This window comes from Hyla sarda, chromosome 4 (genome assembly GCF_029499605.1).
Source record: "Hyla sarda isolate aHylSar1 chromosome 4, aHylSar1.hap1, whole genome shotgun sequence".
NCBI classification, from domain to species: domain Eukaryota; kingdom Metazoa; phylum Chordata; class Amphibia; order Anura; family Hylidae; genus Hyla; species Hyla sarda.
Genome location: NC_079192.1, coordinates 296,862,249 through 296,883,942, shown reverse-complemented (window position 1 = coordinate 296,883,942; position 21,694 = coordinate 296,862,249). Strand labels below are relative to the sequence as shown.

General features: G+C 41.2%; 1 protein-coding gene across 10 annotated transcripts in view; it reads right to left on the bottom strand.

The window, feature by feature from the left end:
* The window catches only part of LOC130369397 (uncharacterized), a 158,370-nt gene that overhangs the window by 6,914 nt on the left and 129,762 nt on the right, over positions 1 to 21,694 (bottom strand). For 9 of the 10 annotated variants that reach the window (XM_056574603.1, XM_056574600.1, XM_056574601.1 and 6 more), the window contains 5 exons: positions 8,824 to 8,937; positions 4,688 to 4,810; positions 3,132 to 3,308; positions 1,368 to 1,518; positions 86 to 210 (listed from right to left, as the gene is read on the bottom strand). In XM_056574603.1, the coding sequence (XP_056430578.1) occupies positions 86 to 210; positions 1,368 to 1,518; positions 3,132 to 3,308; positions 4,688 to 4,810; positions 8,824 to 8,937 (690 nt within the window). The remainder of the gene's footprint in view (positions 1 to 85; positions 211 to 1,367; positions 1,519 to 3,131; positions 3,309 to 4,687; positions 4,811 to 8,823; positions 8,938 to 21,694) is intronic. The other variant, XM_056574605.1, reaches the window with a different exon arrangement.

The window sequence follows — 21,694 nt, the reverse complement described above, 5'->3', positions numbered from 1 at the left end:
GCACACAATGTGGGCGCAAAGTAAAAAAAAAAAAAAAGTCAGATTACCTATAGTCAATAAGGCCCAATGTCTCTCATAGGCTTACCGAATGAATACAGCATCAAGTTTCTCCTTGTCTGCACTGCATTCATCATTTCTACACTCACTGATGAAAGATCTGCAGAACTGCCAGAATTTTTGCTGGAGAAGATCCCGGACAATCAAATGTATCTACATTAAGGAGAAAAATATTCCATATTAACAAATCGTTCTTCTACATGACTAAAATTATTTTCTATTGGTATAAAATATTCATGGCACAAATGCAGAAGACTGCAATTCTTATTTACAGAAAAGTATGCTTGAAAACAACAGGTAAAGGAGGTCTAGAAAAGGAAAGACGAAGTCCTTTTGATAGTATACAGCCTTTTTCTTTACTGCACATCTGTGCCTATGAAATGTAATGCCTACGACCGATAAAACACCGAACATACATTATTAATGGGAGTTAAATGCTCCTCCCACATAGATGGCGTCATCTGCATGTATTGGTAGATTTGTTTTGAGACTGAATAATACAGAACTTTGGAGACAGAACTCAGCCCTTTATAAAGATTTTGACACACACATCTTTAAAGGGTACCTGTCATCAAATAAACTTTGGATATATTTTAGATTAATGAATGTTGAATAACTTTCCAATAGCATGTTAATGAAAAATATGCTTCTTTCTATTGTATTTTTCCCGATCAGTCCTGGCAGCAAGCATTTCTGACTCATGCTGGAGTCCTAAACACTCAGAGCTGCCAGCCTGCTTTGTTCACAGCCAAACAGGCTGTGAACAAAGCAGGCTGGCAGCTCTGAGTGTTCTCCTTTGTGAACAAAGCAGACTGGCAGCTCGTAGTGTTTAGGACTCCAGCATGAGTCTGAAATGCTTGCTGCCAGGACTGGTAGGGAGACCCCTAGTGGTCATCTCTTCAAAGTAGAAAATTAAATAGAAAGAAGCATATTTTTTAATAACATGCAATTGTAAAGTTATTCTGCATACATTAATCTATAATATATCAAAAGTTTTTTTGATGAGAGGTACCCTTTAAGTGTGACGCTTGAGATGCTGCAATATGTTTACAAAGATGGAGAGTCCAGTAGGCAGGGACACTGAAGAACGATACAATTCTGTAAGTATTAACCTTTCTCTGCAACTTTAAGGTTTACTTAAATTTTGTCAAGTGCTTTTAATTTCCCCGGATTGATATAATGGTGAATTATAGAAGTATAGAATGTGTCTGCAGATAAGAACCATTCAACCCATCTAGTCTGCCCAATAAAAAATGGGGGCCAAAGAAAAAGTTCAATTGACAACTTACTAGATGTCATACAGTGCTTACCTCTGGCAACTTTCTTGGGGTTTGTGCAAGAGTGTATCTTGACAAATCCATTTCAAAATTTTTAAGATACCGAATTTTGTCAATACGATAATGGACTTTGATCAAGGATGAAAGCTGTTCCACTTCTTCCTTTAGCTCAAGTGTTGAAGGCCTTTTAATAAAAAGAGGAAGGTAATGATATTGGGAGTGAATGTTAAAGAACATTTTAGAAACCTTTTTAGTAGCTAAGGATAGTTATTTAAGGCCATTCTAAGGCCCAAAGCACTCTGGATCAGGTTTTTATTAAGAATATCTCTTCCCTTTGCTCCATTCAGCTTTCCCTTATCCCTGGATCAGTCTCACTATCCTAGCCACTAAAAACATCTCCACAACATACTTTACTGTAGGGATAGTATTGGGCAGGTGATACATAGCACTTAGAATTCAGACTTCAGACCAGAGAATTTTATCACAGTCAGAGCATACATTTAGGTGCTTTTATGCAAACTCCAGGCAGGCGTTTGTGTCTTTTTGTTGAGATTGGTGGAGTGCTGCAGCGATGGTTGATCTTGAAGTTTCTCCTATCTGCACACAGGGTCCTTAGAGCTCATCCAGAGGGACCATAGAGTTCCTGGTCATCTCTCTTACCAAGGTCCAAGGAGCACAGTTTTTTGTGTAGAATCGTCTCGATGATGATCAGGAAAATGAGACTCCCAGAGCTAAACATAAAGTATCAAGTAGCAAATCCTATCATTTTTCCTTTAGTATATTTGCGAAAATGTAGAATGATGGGGGAAGTTTGAATTTTTTTTTTACATTTTTAATTTTGAAATGTTTGTTCAACTGTTAAGAACATAGAACCAATTAACCAATCAAACTGTGTTTCGTCCTGAAATCTTCATTATCTCGTCGTCAGCCAACGAAATCTTGTTAGTCAATGAGGGAAAGTGGTAAAACAAGGGTAGGAAAGACTGATTTTTGGTAATAAAAAGGATAAATGAATGCCAGAGAAATGGAAAGGAAGAAGAAATCAATGGCAATGAAGGACTAGATGGATAAATGGAGGTATAATTTGGGGTATGTCATGTACATTTATCCATAATAACACTATAAAAGAGCTATGATTTGCTATTCTCTGGGACTAAAATCTTAATAAACCATTCATTTCTGGAAAATAACAGGTTGTCCTGGATTTTACCTTGTGATGGTAAAGGTAGTGGATTACTATAGGTCACACATTCCATATGACACAACATTATGGTGCCATCACTTGGATACCATTAACACAGCCATTTATAGATCTTCTAAATTATCTTATATAGATATTTTATGCATTTAAATGTTATAACTTATAATTTTACTGATCATAGTGCCTACACCCTAGTTGCTGTGCAGACAGCGCACCCTAATCTCTGAACTGCATAAAGTGTATAGCCCATAGAGGAGTTCTGTTACATTGCGTGTGTGTAACAATCATCGATAAAACATGGCACTGAGTCATCTGACATGGAAAATGGTTGCTTAGGGCAATAAAGGTTAGAATCAAGTGACATGGCTGTGTGCTTTAATGCTGTAGGATGCTCCTGTGGGCTTTACCATCATACACTAATCCATAGAAAAGAAAGGGAGAAAGTATACTATAATCTTTTTTTGTTAAAGAAAAAAAAAAAGCAAATCAAAATAAATCTCTTTTTCAAATAGGACATAAAGGTAAACAGAAAATTTCTTCAATTGCCATATGGTTACTAAATATGCACTAGTGTGTGATAATAGATTCATATATACCTGTCTTGAAGCAGTGCTACAAACTTCATGAAATGTATATAATTGGAACCCTCTTCTCCAAAAAAAATGGCAAAGCTTTTAATTTGTTCTGGAGTCAAGGGATTTTGAATAGTTTTCTCAATTATTTCTTTAAAGTCATCTTTATTAATACAGCCATTTCCCAGGGTATCAGCTTGGCTAAAATACAAATGCACATCAATAAATAATAAAATAAAAATGAATGCATTTATTTAAACCTGATTGACATGTATCACAAGAGAAGACTAGTTTTTGCATAATGGCCATAAAGGTAGTAAACAAAAGTATAAAGAAGCTAGAAAATAGCGGAAAATACAACTGAAATAATGAATTTTATAAGCAGTCTTTCAGTGAGATCTTTCACAGCAATCACAAAAATATTTGCAGAAAATACGTCAATATGTTTTAGTTTAATTTTCTAAGCTCTCACTTACTCCACCATTCAGCTTTGGACAACTTTGCAAATATATTATTTATTCTTGCTTTGAACCTATTTTAGTATGAAAACACTTTGTCCCAGATTTAACAATCTGTCTGATTTTGCCAACCAATAATCACAGCTTAAAAGAGACATAAAAGCTAAGATGTGATTGCTTACTATCTGAGACAAAAATCAGACCCATTTTTCCTCAGACAATTGATAAATCTGGGCCTCTCTCCATATGTCATAACATTTTCTTTTTTATTGTACAGCATCTTCATTGTACCATTATCGGTAAAGCCCATCAGACAAGCTATTATCTGACAGGTTTTATTCAGCCCTTCACTCCTATCCTGAAGAAACTTCACTTGACCTTTTACAGGTGATATCTGATATGGCTCAGAAAAAAAAGGCAAAAAACACTGTCAAAGAATTGTTTCTCTGACAGGTTTTGCCAATGACAGGGCTTTACAGGTGCTATAGAATAGAAGGTAAACATTTATGGAGAATTTTTTTTGGGGGGAGGGGAACCATAATAAGTTCAAAGCAGGAATAAAAGAAAAATTGCATTCAAAAGTGCCCATAGCCTTTAATGGTCCACTTTTGTTTGGCAGTCCCCTTGCCCATACACCTTTTTTTATGGTTGGAAAGGGCGCATACGAAAGACTCTTTCTGTAAGAAAAACGACTTGGTGAAATTTAAGTTGGTCATGTGTATCTTGCCTTGTTTAGATTTTTGACTGTACCTTTTGTGAGTATAATAAAGGTTTTTGCACTATGTAGCACATTTAATACCTGTAGACTGACCTGAATGAAGGAGGGAAGTGAAGCTTCAGAAAACCACTAAGGGGAAGATTTATCAAATTGTGCAAGTTAAGAGTGGAGAGCTGCAGATTGCAACTGATCAGGTTTAAGCTTTCAATTTACAGAATCCTATGAGCAGATTCTTCACTGTACCTCTGTACAAGTTTCATAATAAGGCTGCAATATTAGAGGTTACCCCTGCTAAGGTGGGGTTGTAACTGCATACTGTGGAGCATTGTATGTGAAAAACCAATAATGTCTCTACTTCTCCAGAAAATTCTATTTCAATACACCCATAGATAAAATTCACTTACCGAAATTGTACTAGTAATTGAATAAAAGCGCCTTGGCATAACTGGAAAAGCAGCCATTCAGCTTCTTCAGCTGCAATACATTCTCGGGTGCCACTGGATAAACCACCAAAATAATTGTCTTGTCTGGAACAGTCAGAAAAGTAATAAAAACAATTCTACTACATAAAGTATATTCAAATAACAAATTCTATATTAAGACTATTTAGTTGGGGTTTGACTACTCTTATTATATACAAACTTGTGCAGAAAAGTTGTCATCACTTTGGGGGACATTTATCAAGGTATTTAGAGCCTTTTGTTGCTTACACCGAGCACACACAAAGTCGCACATTCGCCTAAGCAATTTTTTGTGCGACTTTTGTGGGTAAGGAAAAAGTTACAAAACAGCCTTACCGAAGCAAATTTCAGTTTTCACTTTGCACTCTGGTCACAAATTTATAATGTCCGAAAGTCACACGAAGGCAAAAAATCGCAAACCTCTTACTAAAAGTCCCAAGTCTGCTCCAGGTCTGACCTGGAGTACAAAGCTCTCGTACCTCAGCAAATCTAAAAAGTTGCAAAAAGTCTTTAGCTGCGAATTTTTTGTTTTGCTTATGTGCTCCAAGTTTATCAACCCTCTGTGATAGTATGATAAATATGTAGCACATAAGCAAAAAAAAAACAAACCTTCACAACTTGCTTACCAAAGCAAACAAATAAATGTTCCCCTTTGTCCCTAAATACTTGCTAGCGCAGTCATAATAAGCTGACAGTTACTATAGCTCTCTGTAGATTTGGGCAATGTTCACATGCCATAAATTTGGCCATTACTTCAATGGCTGTGTAAATTTATCTGTATGTTCTTTATTTTTGCTTCTGGGTAAAAACGACTGAAATAAGAAAACCAGTCATAATAGCAGCAAGTTGGCCAAAAAAGTAAAAAAAAAAAAAAAATCAGTTTTTTTTTCTTTTAACCCCAAGCGGTTTTCTGTTTTTGCACTTTCGTTTTTTCCTCCTTACCTTTTAAAAATAACCCTTTCAATTTTGCACCTAAAAATCCATATGATGGCTTATGTTTTGCGCCAACAATTCTACTTTGTAATGACATCAGTCATTTAACCAACAAATCTACGGCAAAATGGGGAAAAAAAATCATTGTGCGACAAAATTGAAGAAAAAACACACTTTTGTCAATTTTGGGGGCTTCCGTTTCTACACCGTACATTTTCCGGTAAAAATTACGCTTTATTCTGTAGGTCCATACGATTAAAATGATCCCCTTTTTATATAGGTTTGATTTTGTTGTACTTTTGGAAAAAATCATAACTACATGCACGAAAATTTATACATTTAAAATTGTCCTCTTCTGACCCCTATAACTTTATTTTTCTGCGTACGGGGTGGTATGAGGGCTAATTTCTGTGCCGTGATCTGAAGTTTTAATTGGTAACATTTTTGTTTTGATCAGACTTTTTGATCTCTTTTTATTCCTTGTGAAGGTATGAAAAGTGACCAAAAATACGCAATTTTGGATTTTGGAATTTTTTTGCGCGAACGCCATTGACCGTGCGGTTTAATTTACGATATATTTTAATAGTTTGGACATTTATGTATGCGGCGATACCATATATGTTTATTTTTATTATGTTTATATATTTTTTTTATATGGAATTTGGGGAAAAGGGGTGTGATTTAAACTTTTAATAAGGAAAGGGTTATGTGTGTGTTTTTAAACTTTTTTTTTATTTTTTTACACTTTTAGTCCACTTAGGGGACTTTTAGGAGGAATCATTTGATTCCTCATACAGATCAATGGGGTTACATATAATCCCATTGATCAGTGTGCTCTGTGCTCGATTGATAAAGCCTGGTCCTGCCAGGCTTTATCATTCTGAGCACAGGAGCCGCCGCAGCAGGAGAGGTAAGCCCTCAGGCTACCTCAGCAGTGGATCGCCCCTCCCCCCCCCCCCCCCCCCCCGCGATCGCGCTGTGGGGTGGCAATCCACCCCACTGGACCACCAGGGACAGCATACAGGCACCTTTAGACGCCACTATCAACTTTGTCAGCGGCGATCTAAAGGGTTAATAGCCGGCCCCCAGCTACAGGAATCGGCTGGGGGCCGGCTGGTATGATGTGGGCTCGAGTCGGGAGCCCACGTCATGCCCCGTTAATGGAGATTGGACGAGCATAGACGTCCATGGTCGTTATCGTGTTATCGGTAAAGGCTGCTTTTTAAAAAGAAATAAACAATTTTGTTTGTATATAAATTGTAAAAAATTGTTTATAAAAATTATTATAAATAAAGTATAACACGAGGCATGGATGGAGCGAAGCAAGTCAAAAAGTCAAGGAGGTACAGACCAAAATGTGGTGTGGAGAAAATTGTAACATCAATATAATAATAAGAGGGAAAAGAGATAAAAATAAAAAAAAAAGGCAGAAGGGGAGAGGGAAGTCTCAATGCCATGATCAAGGAGAGAAAGCTTCTTGACAAAGGAGGGGCCCTCTGCAGGTGTCTAGTGATGTGAGACTTCCAGCATGAGTCCCATGGTGTCCACATTTTGTGAAAGAAGTCCAGCATATTGTTTAAACTTGCATTATTAAAAGTTTATTATCCATGTATGAAGGTCCAACGAATATGGGGGACAGGCTCTTCCACTTGAGGGTAATAAGGCATTTATTTAGCAGCCATAAGAATGTGGAGAAGCATTCTGGCATTGCATTTCCTTAGGTTCTTGGGAGGGCATTCAACAAGGGATAGAGAACCATAATATACAGAATCTCCCGAATTGTAGTTTGCCCTTTAATCTCTCCACATTGAACAATGGTGCAATCCCAAAAGATATGGAAAAGTGTGCATAGTGGTACCACCAGCTTACATTGGGGAAGACAGGATTAAACTTGTGAATGAGGGCCAAAGCTTTGCATTTGGGTTCTCTATATTTGGAACATATGAAGGGTTTGGCCACTTTCTGCCAAATGACACATGGGATAGCCAGGGTCAGTTCCTGTTTGCACAAAAAGTTGATGAAGCAGAAGATGACAATAATCCGTTTCATAATTCCACTGAGTTGCTAAACTTGTTATTTGCACCTGCCAGAATTGAAAAGTGCTTTGTATCTTTTTTTCTTGTAACTGTATGAAATTCCTGGAAGTATCTAAGGACGCAGGAAAGGAAACTGCTATTTAAATGAGATCTCCAGTATTGTAAACTTATCTGCTATCCTAAGGATAGGGGATAAGTTTCAGATTGTGGGTGGTCTGGCCGCTGGGACCCCCCCACGATCTCCCGTATGGGGCCCGGCAGTCCGCGGAAAGGGGGTGTGTCGACCACCTCACAAAGCGGCGACTGACACGCCTCCTCAATACAACTCTATGGGAAAGCTGGAGCGCTGCCTTTGGCAATCTCCGATTCTGCCATAGCCCTGTATTGAGGGGGCATGTCAGCCACGGCCAGTCGATCGCGGGGTTCCCAACGGTCTGACCCCCCCAGTCCCCAGCAAGCCCCCCCCCCTGCGATCTGAAACTTATCACTGATCCTTTTAAGTCTTTCAATACTTTTAAGTCTTTTAAGTCTTTAAGACCAGTTCTCTGTCTTGTTCACAAGGAAGATAAGCCACTGCTAGTGGTGTCTGGATGTGAATGTGCTGTATAATGTTAGAGTGTGCCAGAAGGGATAGCTGTTTGTTCAGCAGCTTTCTTGGATAAGGTTCTGTATGCTTTCCTCTCTCTCCTTCATTTCTTCTTACAAAAAGTTATAATTTTTTAAAAGTAGTGAAATAAAACAAAACCTGTAGTAATTGGGTATTGTAATTGTAGTGACCTACCGAATAAAGAAAACATGTTATTTTAACTGTAAAGTTCATGGCGTAGAAACGAAAAGTCCCGAAAAGCTTTGTTTTTTTTGCTTTGCCGTAGATTTTGTGGTAAAATAAGGGATGTCATTACAATGTACAATTGGTCCTGCAAACAAGCCCTCAAGAGTTCTAGATTTCAAAAGGTGAGGAGGAAAAAATTTAAATGCAAAAATGAAAAATAGCTCTGTTATTCGGGGGCTGATATATGATCTACGTAGAAGGTGACCATTTTTTATAAATACTGTAGACGTGGACACGGTAACATGGAAATGAAAAGGTTTGTGATATGTACACTTTACCTTTGTTCTGAATGTTCTAACATTTTTGTTATGAAGCTGAGCCTGGATCTGCTCTTTAGTTTATTCACAAAAGACAGGAAGTCCACAAGGCCATCTTTTCTTCTCAAGTTAAATCTAAAGGAAGAAATGTGCTTAAAATTTAAACAAATACACGCAAAATAAACAGTATATCTACTGACTTGGTTTGGTTCATCATGTGCATTTTTTTTTTAAGGTTTATACATTTATTTCAACATAACTCACTTAAACGTAACAAAGAAGCAGGAAAATAATCGGCAACTCACCGCAGCCAGCTGAGTAAATCTTCTTTTATTTCATACTCACAAATGTGTTGCATGGGAAGAGGGTAGTGGGGGGACACAGGATGGCGACCAAGCTCCGTTTCGCACGATGATCGTGCTTCCTCCGGCCATGAGGCCGGAGGAAGCACGATCATCGTGCGAAGCGGAGCTTGGTCGCCATCCTGTGTCCCCCCACTACCCTCTTCCCATGAAATACATTTGTGAGTATGAAATAAAAGAAGATTTACTCAGCTGGCTGCGGTGAGTTGCCGATTATTTTCCTGCTTCTTTGTTACATTTCCATGCACTATCGCCAATCAGAGCACCACCTCCACCATTCCTAGTCCAAGTCTGCCATTTCATCACTGTTGTATACCTAAATGGGGAAGTAGTGCCGTGCTGGCTATTTACGAACTGTGTATAACTCACTTAAAACCTACCCACCACCCCTAGAGGGACCAGAAAGGGGAAGAAGGAAAAAAAAACGCAACCTGTTTATTGGTTCAGCAAGAACAATTACCATTTCACCCATATTTTATGAAACTCACTAGATTTTTTTTCTCAGATGACTTTGCAAGTATCTGTTCATAACTACGAACATTATTACTGGGGCAATCCATTTTTGGAGCACTGAATAGTGGTCTTCCACTTCTGATAACTCCCACATGCATCTACACACAAATAGTGCACTGATAATTTGTAGGATATAAAATACAACTTTTATTGGGCCTTTTTAAAATCCAAAACCAAACACAAATAAGGAAAAAAGATAAAAATTGCACATATAATAAGAATTGCCTACAAAACATGAACTGGCCGCCATCTTACTTTCGCCCAGATATGTAGTTCATCATAGGTAACATCCTACTTAGAAAATACAAGTCCATAAACATATTGGGGGAGATTTATCTAAACCTGTGCATAGGAAAACTTGCCCAGTTGCCCATGGCAACCAATCAGATTGCTTCTTTCATTTTTCACAGGCCTTCATAAAAATGAAAGAAGCAAGCTGATTGGTTGCTATGGGCAACTGGGCAAGTTTTCCTCTGCACAGGTTTTGATAAATCTCCCCCATTGTCATGCAGCAATTATGATTGATTCATACAGATAATTGCCACTGCTGTATATGACCTCATGCTGTGTCTCTGTTATAAAACCAAAATGTCCTATATAGTAGACAGGGTCTCTGGACGTGCTTCACCTTCAGATATTTGTTAAGGGGTGATATTATTTACTGCACATATAGGCCGACATTTATCATTGTATTTAGACAGTTTTTTGTGTCTACTTAAGGCACAAGCAGGGTTTATTTGCGCCTTTTTCGCGCCTTTTGGTTTACACATTTTGCTGATTTTGAGTTTCAATCCACTGATTTGGACAATACACATGATATGGAATGGTTTTATCAACTTCGCCTTTTTGTGAAAAGGCGCATAAAAGGTGCAAAGCCACTGAGAAGTCTCTAAAATGACACCAGCCCAGACTTAGCTTGGCTTTTTGGAGTATGTGAAGAGAGAAATTTCAGAAAATGTGACCATTTAATAAATGTGGCGCTCCTACACATTACCAGCACACAAAAAAAGGTGTAGAAAAATGCTTCACTTACGCCTACAATGATAAATGCCGGCAATAGTCTCGGTTCATACTCTATATATTCCACAGTCCCACAGCACCATTACACTTATTGCACAATATTTTTTGTATGTTGTTTTGCACGTATACTCATATATACATTGTGCAGAAATGCTGAGCACTTTCTTATTTTTGTTAACCACAATTGCACCTTGTCCTTAATATTGCACACTGTTTTTTTTTTTTCTTTTAAGGTTCTGGTACCATGAATTGCACTATACCTTTGTTGCACTATACCTTTTGTTGCACATATTATTGTCCACTCATATTGAGTACCATTTGCTAAGTCTTAATCTTCAATGTACTTAGCTTATTTTTATTTACGCCACTATTTAATATTTAAGGTGCATGTACTTATTGCACTGATCACGTCACAGATAGTTTTATAACCTATTTTACTCCATGCATGATGTATATCCAGTGATGGTAAAAGGTGCAAATAATTGTGAATAAAAGTGGTATATTCTCACATTAATCTCCTTATACAGCATAATTTTGTTATATTTGATGGAAGAAAAAAACTGTTTCCCAGGGCTTGCTTCCACATTTTTTATGGATAGTTCCTTCTAGATATGATGGATGTTGTGGATTCAACACGTTTCCTGCTGTTCTCATTCGGCAGGAATCCATATTAAACAGCTTTGTGTTTTACACTGATAACTGGGCCAATAGTACTTGGGAAGGAAATGGTATGGGCTGGCATAAGCACAATAAAATGGAAGCGTTCACTCTAGCTGGTACATGGCCGCCATCAGAGTTGTGCCCAAGATGCGCGCCATTGAAGTGTAAGGGTACCTTCAGACGAGTGGATCCACAGCGTATTTTATGCTGCAGATCCGCCACTGAAGGACCCCTACAGGGTGCCCTTAGATGTGCCTTCTTGGAGCGGCAATACGCTGCTACAAAACAGATACACTGCTGCGATGTGCGAGTTGCGGCCACACCCCCTGCTCCCTAAACTAGGCAGAGAGCAGCCGTGATGTGCGAGTATACTGCGCATGTGCGTGGCTACTCGCACATCGCAGTGTGTCTGCTTGTAGCGGCGGATTGCCATTCCAAGCAGGCACCTGTAAAGGCAGCATACAGTGGTCCTTCAGCGGCAGATCCACAGCGTAATACCTCTGGTGATCCGCTAGTGTAAACGTACCCTAAGCTACAGTTCTGAAACAAAGCGGTTTAACATGGATTCCTGACGAATGTTAACAGCAGGAGATGTGTTGAATCTGCAACATCCATCATATCTGGGAAACAGTTTTTTTTTCCAGGGAAACAGGTTTTTTTCCATCAAATATAACAAAATTATGCTGTATAAGGAGATTGACAATGTGAGAATATAATAACCACTTTTTTATTCACAATTATTTGCACCTTTTACTAAAACTGAATATACATTATGCATGGAGTAAAATATGTTATAAAACTATCTTAGATGATCACTGCAATAAGTACATGCACCTTAAATGGTACACAGTATGAGTGGACAATAATATGTGCAACAAAGGTATAGTGCATTTCATGGATACGTGTGAACACCAAAAAGCTCTATCTTGGTTTCATCTGTCCATGAGACGTTTACCCAGAAGGATTTTGGCTTAAGTTCATTTTGGCAAAATGTAGTCTTGCTTTTATGTCTCTGTGTCAGCAGTGGGGTCATCCTGGGTCTCCTGCCATAGCATTTCATTTCATTTAAAGGACAACTGCAGCGTTATTAACACTTATCCCCTATCCACAGGATAGGGGATAAGTGTTTGATCGCGGGGGTCCGACCGCTGGGACCCCCTGTGATCTCCTGTACGGGGCCGCGGCTATGCCGTGGCTCTCACGTGCAGCGGGCGTGCCAGGAGCAGCATGACGTTGCGGCCGGCACGCCCCCTCCATACATCTCTATGGGAGAGGCGGGGAGGCAGTGTTCCTGCCTCCCCGTCTCCCCCATAGAACTGTATTGGGACGGGGAGGAGACGGGGCATCACCGTCGACCTCTAGGTCGACGCCACGCGCCTTCAGCGCTCACTATGAGCGCTAATGACGGCGCCCCGTTAGGGAGATCGAGGGGGGTCCCAGCGGTCGGACCCCCGCTCGATCAAACACTTATCCCCTATCTTGTAGATAGGGGATAAGTGTATATTGTGCTGCAGTTGTCTTTTAAATGTCGACGGATAGTTTGCGCTGACACTGATGCTCCCTGAAGCCTGCAGGACAGCTTGAATATCTTTGGAACTTGTTTGAGGCTGCTTATCCAGCATCCGGATAATCCTGCGTTGACACCTTTCATCAATTTTTCTCTTCCGTCCACGCCCAGGGAGATTAGCTACAGTGCCATGGGTTGCAAACTTCTTGATAATGTTGCGCACTGTGGACAAAGGCAAAACTGGATCTCTGGAGATGGACTTGTAACCTTGAGATTGTTGACATTTTTCCACAATTTTGGTTCTCAAGCCCTCAGACAGTTCTCCTCTCCTCTTTCTGTTGTCTATGCTTAGTGTGGCACACACAGACACACAATGCAAAGATTAAGTGAACTTCTCTCCTTTTTATCTGCTTTCAGGTGTGATTTTTGTATTGCCCACTTCTGTTTCTTGCCCCAGGTAAGTTTTAAAGGAGCATTACATGCTTGAAACAATCTTATTTTTCCACAATTTTGAAAGGGTGCCAATAATTTTGTCCAGACCATTTTTGGAGTTTGGTGTGACATTATGTCCAATTAGCTTTTTTTCCTCCCTTTTTTGCTTTAGTTCCAATACACACAAAGGGAATAAACATGTGTATAGCAAAACATGTGTTACTGCAATCCTTTTCTGTGAGAAATACTTATTCTTCTTGAAAAATTTTAGGGGTGCCAACATTTAAGGCCATGACTGTATATAGGACATTTTGGATTTATCACAGAGACACAGCATATAAGGCCGTATACAGCAGGGGCCATTATCTGTATAAATGAATCATAATTGCTGCATGACCATATATGCTTATAGACTTGTATTTCCTAAGTAGGATATTACCTATGATGAACTACATATCTGGGCGAAAGTAAGATGGCAGCCAGTTAATGTTTTGTAGGCATTTCTTATTATATGTACAAATTTTTGTTAATTTTTCCATATTTGTGTTTGGTTTTAAAATTTTTATGGGACCAATAAAAGTTGTATTTTATATCCTACAAATTATCAGTGTACTATAAACAATCCACTTTTGGACATGTGGCCGGGTTACTGTCAAACCAACCTCTAACTATTAAAAGTTTTGCATATGCAAAAAGTCTTATTAGGCTTTTTTCCTTGGGCAAATTACCCATATCTCCCAAAATAATCTTGACAGGAGTCCCTTCCTTTTTTAATCTTTAACCTCTTTACAATAGCCCCAATCACCGCTTTCCAAAATTGCTGTATGTAGATGCATTCCCGTATCAGATGATAAAATCCAACATCCTCCTCCTTGCATTTTGGGCAAGAAGCATTTTGTCAAAGGCCCATTCTTTTTAAGCCAATAGGAGTGTAATATAGCCAATATAGTATCTTAAGCTGTACCATAGAATGGGCTTTATTCAAGGAGGTAAAATTTATATATTAGTAATTGATTTATTCCACGAGTCGTTTGCAATGGCTCCCAGATACTTCTCCCATCTATGTTTAAGATCCATTTGAATTTTTTTTTTACATTTCCTGCCCAAGTATCTTGTAAATATTTGACATTGGTCTCTCGGACAGTGCACCTTTCATGTAATTTATAACTACATGTGAGTGAACCGTCCCTACTTCAGGCCTACACGATTTCCTATTGGCCTCAGATAACTGGAAGTACTATCATTTTTGTGAATCCAATACCCCATATTGGGCCTTCACCTCCTCAAAGGTGAACAGCCGACCACCCATATATAATTGATTAATAAATCATACCATTTCCTTAACCAAAATTGTGAATCCTTAATTTTAACAAATTCTTTCAAAGTGTAATTGTGCCATAATGGAGTTAAGTCCAAACTAGTTGTGATTTCACAAAAAAATTTCAATTCAAGCCACACCTTATTGTATAAGTGTGCAAAAGTATTAACTTTACCTATTTTACTTATCAAAAACCCTGATTCCAATAATTCAAAGATATCTCCATAGTGACTTAGTGAAAGTTTGAAAAAATAAAATACTGTTTTTCTCCCAACGCATAATATCCTGACATTTTAATGCCAGAAAGTAGCGATAAAAATCTGGTAGAACCCAACCGCCCTCATTCTCTGGTAGTGTAAGTGATTTATATTTCAATCTCGTGCGTTTCCTGCCCCATAAAAGTGAATTAAAGTGATTATAAGTGCTTTATACCAGTTGTCTGAGAAGAATTATGATTTTAATGATTGATGCCCTATCTGCCATCGATAGCGAGAGTCGCAACCATATATTAATTTAATTTTTTTAGATTATTTAAAAAAGAGGAAAAGATTATTTTGAGAGAAGGAGTTAGCATTTGTACTAACTAAAATTCGGAGGTACCAAATAGTATTCTCTTGATTTAAAACCTTTATATTACCCAAGGTGTCGTCTTTAGTTGTATCAAGAGGGAAGAGGCTCGATTTAGGCCAGTTAATTTTAAGACTGGAAAATGCCCCAAATTGCTCCACTAATTGTATAGTAATCGGGACTGACTTCTCTGAATTTTGAAGCATTAAGAGCAAATCATCAGCATATAGGAGTAGCTTACTATTTCTACCATGGACCACAAAGCCCTCTATCTCCTCAGTCCCTCTAATAGCTATCGCCAAGGGCTTAATTTATAAAGTAAAAAAGCAAAGGAGATAGAGGGCATCCTTGTCTGGTCCCTTTTCCCAGCTGAAATTGATCTGTCTGCTTCCCATTAACTATAACCCAAGTGGTGGGATGGTCATAAAGCAACTGGACCCATTCTAAAAATTGTCCTCCTAGCCCAAATCTCTCCATTGCCCTCCAAAGGAACCTCTGCTCCATCCTGTCTCTAGATACCATGAAGGCATTTGACAGGGTAGAGTGGAATCCCTCCCCCGGCATTTGTAAATTTAATTGGAGTTTGGCCAAATTTTCATGAATATTTTGTCCTGGAATTAATCCAGTTTGTTCTGTACCAATGATACTAGCGGAGATCTTTGCAGGCCTCAACGCCAACACTTTGGCTATGATCTTGGCTTGGCATCAGCATTTAGTAGGGAAATGGGTCTATATTAGAGATGAGTGAATTGAAGCTGACGAACCTGAATTCGTTTATGAATTTCATGAAAATTTCAATTCACAACGAATGCGAATATTGTTCTATCGCGCAAATCGCTTAATTAAACTCCATTTAGTGCTTTCCAGGCTCCAGGGCATCTAAAATGGTGGATCCACATGTCAGGACATGGGACAAGAAAGGCGGGTGAGCAGGATGACCCTGAATCACATGCAGGATGCAGCCTATCAGCAGCCAGACACCCCTGTGATGTCACAGCCCTATATATTCGGCAGGCACCTCAGCCTTCTGTTGGACATAGAGCACAGTGTTTTTGCACAGAAATGAATGCTTACTGCAGCAATTAACCCCTCAATCACTGAACAACATTGTATTACAGAGAGGGTCAGAGAGCTGAGTGTTGCCTCAGCTGCAGAAACGTTTTCAGAGGAAGGAGAATTTTTTTTTTTTTAGGGCAAATCTGTGTCTTTGTTCCACAACAACTGGTCTGCTGGTTATACTAGTCTGTAGATGGTATAATCCATAACCAGCAGTCCTTTCCTAATTTGAGAAAGTATTTTTGTAAATTTTTTTTTGCGTACTGTAGCGCATTTTTCTGCCCTCATAGGTGCATACCACATACCCAGGGCCGGATCATCATTGGCGCTCATTCAGCGCCTGCTCCAGGCCCTGTGCCCACAGGGGGCCCCCGTCACATTCGGGACATCCCTGTGCCCCGAAAAGTCTTTTCAAGACACAAGGATGTCCCTGTTACCTCTCTGCGGCCTGCATTAACTTTAAAAACGCAGGGGCGCTGGGAGGTAGCGCACGAAGGGACGTCACTGATGTCCCGTACGTGCGCCCATAGAAGAGCGGAGTGGAGCAGTGAGGAGGACGCGCGCATGGTAAGTCACCACTCACCAGCACGTCATCTTCAGTGTTCCGACCACCGTTCCTCTCCGGTCCCAGGACCTACTGCTATGGCCAATAGGCCATAGCAGTAGATCGTGACCCCGGACCGGGAGGAGTGGTGGTAAGAACGCTGGGGCAGTAAACAGGCATACAGCCTCCAGCTATACACTGTACATGGCTGAAGGCTGTATGTCTGTGGAGGAACTATACTGCACCTAATGTGGGGGAACTGTACTGCACCCCTAATGTGGGGGAACTGTACTGCACCCCTAATGTGCGAGGACTTATACTGCACCTAATGTGGGGAACTACAACTTAATGCGGGGGAACTATACTGCACCTAATGTGGGGGGAACTGTCGGGGGGGGGGGGCATCATAATGAAGTGCTCCGTCTTCCAGGCAGCCTTAATCTGGCCCTGCACATACCTACATCTAAGTGGTGTACTATTTTGTACATAATAATCTGTCTAGGGCCTACATACTGTGAAAGGACAGCCAAAAGTAATCACGGGCTAGTGTTTTACTCAAATAATTTTTCAAGCGTACTGTAGTGCCTTTTTCTGCCCTCTTTGTTCCACAACAAATCATCTGCTGGTTATACTAGTCTGTAGACAGTATAATACATACCCAGCAGTCCATTCCTAATAGTCTGTGAGAGAGTGCAATTTGGGGTTTAGTACACAGCGACTGAGTACTGCTGGTGTTTTACTAAAATATGTTTTTTTTTTGCGTACTATAGCACATTTTTCTGCCCTCATAAGTGCATACCACATACCTACATCTAAGTAGTGTACTATTTTGTAGCTGTTAATCTGTCAAGGGCCTAGATACTGTGAAAGGACAGCCAAAAGTACACACCTGCTGCTGTTCTGGACAAATACAGTTTTAACCCCTTAAGGACCAGGGGTTTTTCCGTTTTTGCACTTTCATTTTTTCCTCCTTACCTTTAAAAAATCATAACTCTTTCAATTTTGCACCTAAAAATCCATATTCTGGCTTATTTTTTGTGCCACCAATTCTACTTTATAGTGATATCAGTCATTTTACCCAAAAATCTACAATGAAACGGAAAAAAAATGTTTGTGACAAAACGGGGCTTCCGTTTCTGCGCAGTACATTTTTCGGTAAAAAGGACACCTTATCTTTATTCTATAGGTCCATAAGATTAAAATGATACCCTACTTATATAGGTTTGATTTTTTTGTCATAGTTGAAAAAAATCATAACTACATGCAGGAAAATTTATATGTTTAAAATTATCATATTCTGACCCCTATAACTTTTTTTTTTTTTCGCGTATGGGGAGGTATGAGGGCTCATTTTTTGCACCGTGATCTGGTTATTAGCGGTACCATTTTTATATTGATCTGACTTTTTGATAGCTTTTTATTCATTTTTTCATGATATAAAAAGTGACCAAAAATACACTGTTTTGGACTTTGGAATTTTTTGCATGTATGCCAATGACCGTGCGGTTTAATTAACGATATATTTTTATAATTCAGACATTTCCACACGCGGCGATACCACATATGTTTATTTTTATTTACAGGTTTTTTTTTTTATGGGAAAAGGGGTGATTCAAACTTTTATTAGGGAAGGGGTTAAATGATCTATACAGTGACCCCCCCGACCTACGATGGCCCCAACATATGATCAAATCAACATGTTGATGTCAGCATCGACGTACGATGCTTTTTTTATGTCGGGGCCATCGCATTAAGTGCTATCCGGCAGCGCCAAATGCTTAAGCTGCTGCCGGATAGCAGCTTAATGTTCCCCGTGTGGTGCGGTAAGTATTACTTACCCCTCCACGATGCTCCTGGGTGCCCTCCGGGTCCAGCGCTGGTCTTCCGGTGTCTTCTCGGCCCTCTCCGATGACGTCAATACGCTGCTGCGCACGTCATCAAATAGGAATGGCGTACGCAGCGGCGTAATGACGTCGCTACGTAGGCCCAGTAAGGCCTTGCAGAAGACAGCAGAGGACCGGAGAAGACAGCAGAGGACCGGAGAAGACAGCAGAGGACTGGAGAAGACAGTGGAGGACTGGAGAAGCCAGCGGAGAGCCCAGCGGAGGCCTGGGGACACCATCTTGAGCGGCGGGGACAGGTGAGTACAGCTTCCTATACTTTACATTGCACGAATCCCTCAACATACGATGGATTCGACAAACGATGGCTCGTTTGGAACGAATTACCATCGTATGTTGAGGGACAACTGTATTCACTTTTTTTCCCTACTTTTTTTTGCAATGTTATAGCTCCCATAGGGGGCTATAACACTGCACACACTGATCTTTTAATTGATCAATGGTTTCTCATAGGAAACCATTGATCAATGATTCTGCTTCTTGATAGCATGGTGGCAGAAGTGGAAATTCTGGAGCCAAACGTGCCTGGGGAAGACCACCTGCTTCACAGCAGCCTACCTTCCTGGGAGGTAGTGGAACAGGGGTTCCTGGAGACGGCGGCAATAGCAGTCTGTTGGTGGTAAAATCAGCTACTCGGCGGTGTGGCAGTTTTTCATCAAGCATCTGGAGGAGGTTAACATAGCCACATGCAAGATATGTTGCCAGAAGGTAAAGTGTGGCCAGGGTCCCAATGTTGGCACCACAGCCCAGCGTCAACGTATGCTTCACCACCATAAAGCGACCTAGGAGAACCCTGGCTCCAATGTAGTGGCCTCACCCAGTGGCACGCCGCTCCCTCTTTCAGCCAGCCAAGGCTTCACCACCTCAGCCGAAGGGAGCTGTGTGTCATACCCTCCTTCTGTCGCTCCAGATGCTCCTGCTCCTCCTACTTTTAGTCAGTCATTCCGCCAACAATCCATCGGCAAAGCCATGTCCAAGAGACAACTGTATGCGCCCACTTTACCAATGTCGCAGAAGCTGAATGTGCTCCTGACCAAGTTGCTGGTGCTGCAGTCCCTCCCTTTTCAAGTGGTAAACTCTGCACCTTTCAAAGAACTGATGGCTTGTGCCGAGCAGAGGTGGAGAGTGCCAGCTGTAATTTCTTTGCGAAGAAGGCAGTACCAGCCCTGCACAATTTTGTGGAAGAGAAGGTAGGCCATTTGGCAGCGCCGACATCTGGAGTTGTAACTATGGTCAGGGACAATATATGTCCTTTACGGCTCTCTGGGTGAATGTGGTTCCTTCACAGCCACAACACCAACTTGGACAGGTCACGCCGCTTCCTCCTCCATGCTCTCAGGCCATTGGTCCTGTGACAGTGTGCGACTCTGCCTCCTCATCCTCCACAATGTCCTCAGCCTCCACTGCCCAGACAAGTCTTAGTGCCCCTTCAGCATACCATGTGTGCAGGGCACCGCGGTGTCACGCTGTTCTTCACATGGTTTGCTTTGGCGAACGGAGTCACACAGGAGAGGAACTGCTAAAAGTCATTCGTAAAGAAATTGGAACATGGCTTACTCCATGAAAACTGGAAATGGGAACCATGGTGACTGACTGGGAGAACATCTTGTATACGCTGTGACTGGGAAGGCTGAGCCATGCGCCCTGCATGGCACTCGTGTTCAATTTGGTTGTGAAGCGGTTCCTGATGTGTGTCCCCCCCCATATGTGCAAGACATCCTAACAGTGGGAAGGAAACTTTGCATGCACTTCAGCCACTCGTACACCACAAAGCACACCCTCCTTGAGCTGCAGCGTCAGAACGGTATCCCCCAACATAGTCTGATTTGTGACGTTACCACACGTTGGAATCACACCCTCCATATGTTGGACCGACTGTACGAATAGAGAAAAGCCATCACCGATTTATTGATGATCCAAGCGGATAGGGGGACTCCCCTTTGTAACTTCAATGTCAACCAGTGGCAGCTCATACGTGACACCTGCCGTTTGCTCAGGCCCATTGAGGAAGCCACATTATTAGCAAGTCGCCAGGATTACGGGATGAACAACGTCATTCCACTGCTTCATTTCTTACAACACGTGTTGTAAACGATGGTTGGTCAGGGCACTGGAGACGTTGCGCCTACATCTCATGGCCACGTGAGCCCTGTGGGGCTGAACTGGAGGGGGAGGGGCACAGTGGAGCACAGTTTAGGTTTCGCCAAACAGGCGTTTTTTCTACAGGAGCTGCTAGAGGGTTATGAGGAAGGTGAGACAGAGGACCCAGACATATCTTGGCAGAATGCAGTGGAGATGGAGGCAGGGAGTCCCCCCGAGTAACTTGCACAAATGGCACGATGCATGCTCACTTGCTTGCGTAGTGACAGCCGAATTGTCACCATTTGGCAGCGGGATGACTTCTGGATCTCCACCTTATTGGACCCTCGCTACCGCCACAAAATAGGAGCCTTTTTTTCACACCCACTGAGAGGGAGGACAAACTGACCTACTACAGAGGCATCCTATCAGCGCCATTGTCCATCCTCTCGCAGGTCTGAATCGGCAGGCCCTCTGCACTCACCTTCCACTGCCATGGCTGCAGCCTGAGCCTAAAGTTGCTGATGAGTACCTTTCTTCCCTTGTATAGTGAATCAACTCATCAGCAGCAGGTAGACCTGGAGCAGGACCTGAACCAGCAGGTGGTGGCATACCTTGACATGCCCATGCCAACACACCTTGAAGATCCTCTGGACTTTTGGGCAGCCAAACTTGATTTGTGGCCTCGACTAGCAGAGTCTGCCCTGGAAAAGCTGTCCTGCCTGGCCAGTAGTGTGCCATCAGAGCGGGTGTTTAGTGCGGCGGGGGCCATAGTCACCACAAGGAGAACTCGTTTGTCCACAAAAAATGTCGAGAGACTGACCTTTTGTGAAGATGAATCAGGCATGGTTCAGCCAGGATTTCCACCCACCAATGCCTGATGCATCAGAGTAGATTGACCATGGTGCCACACCAACACTTCACAAATATGGA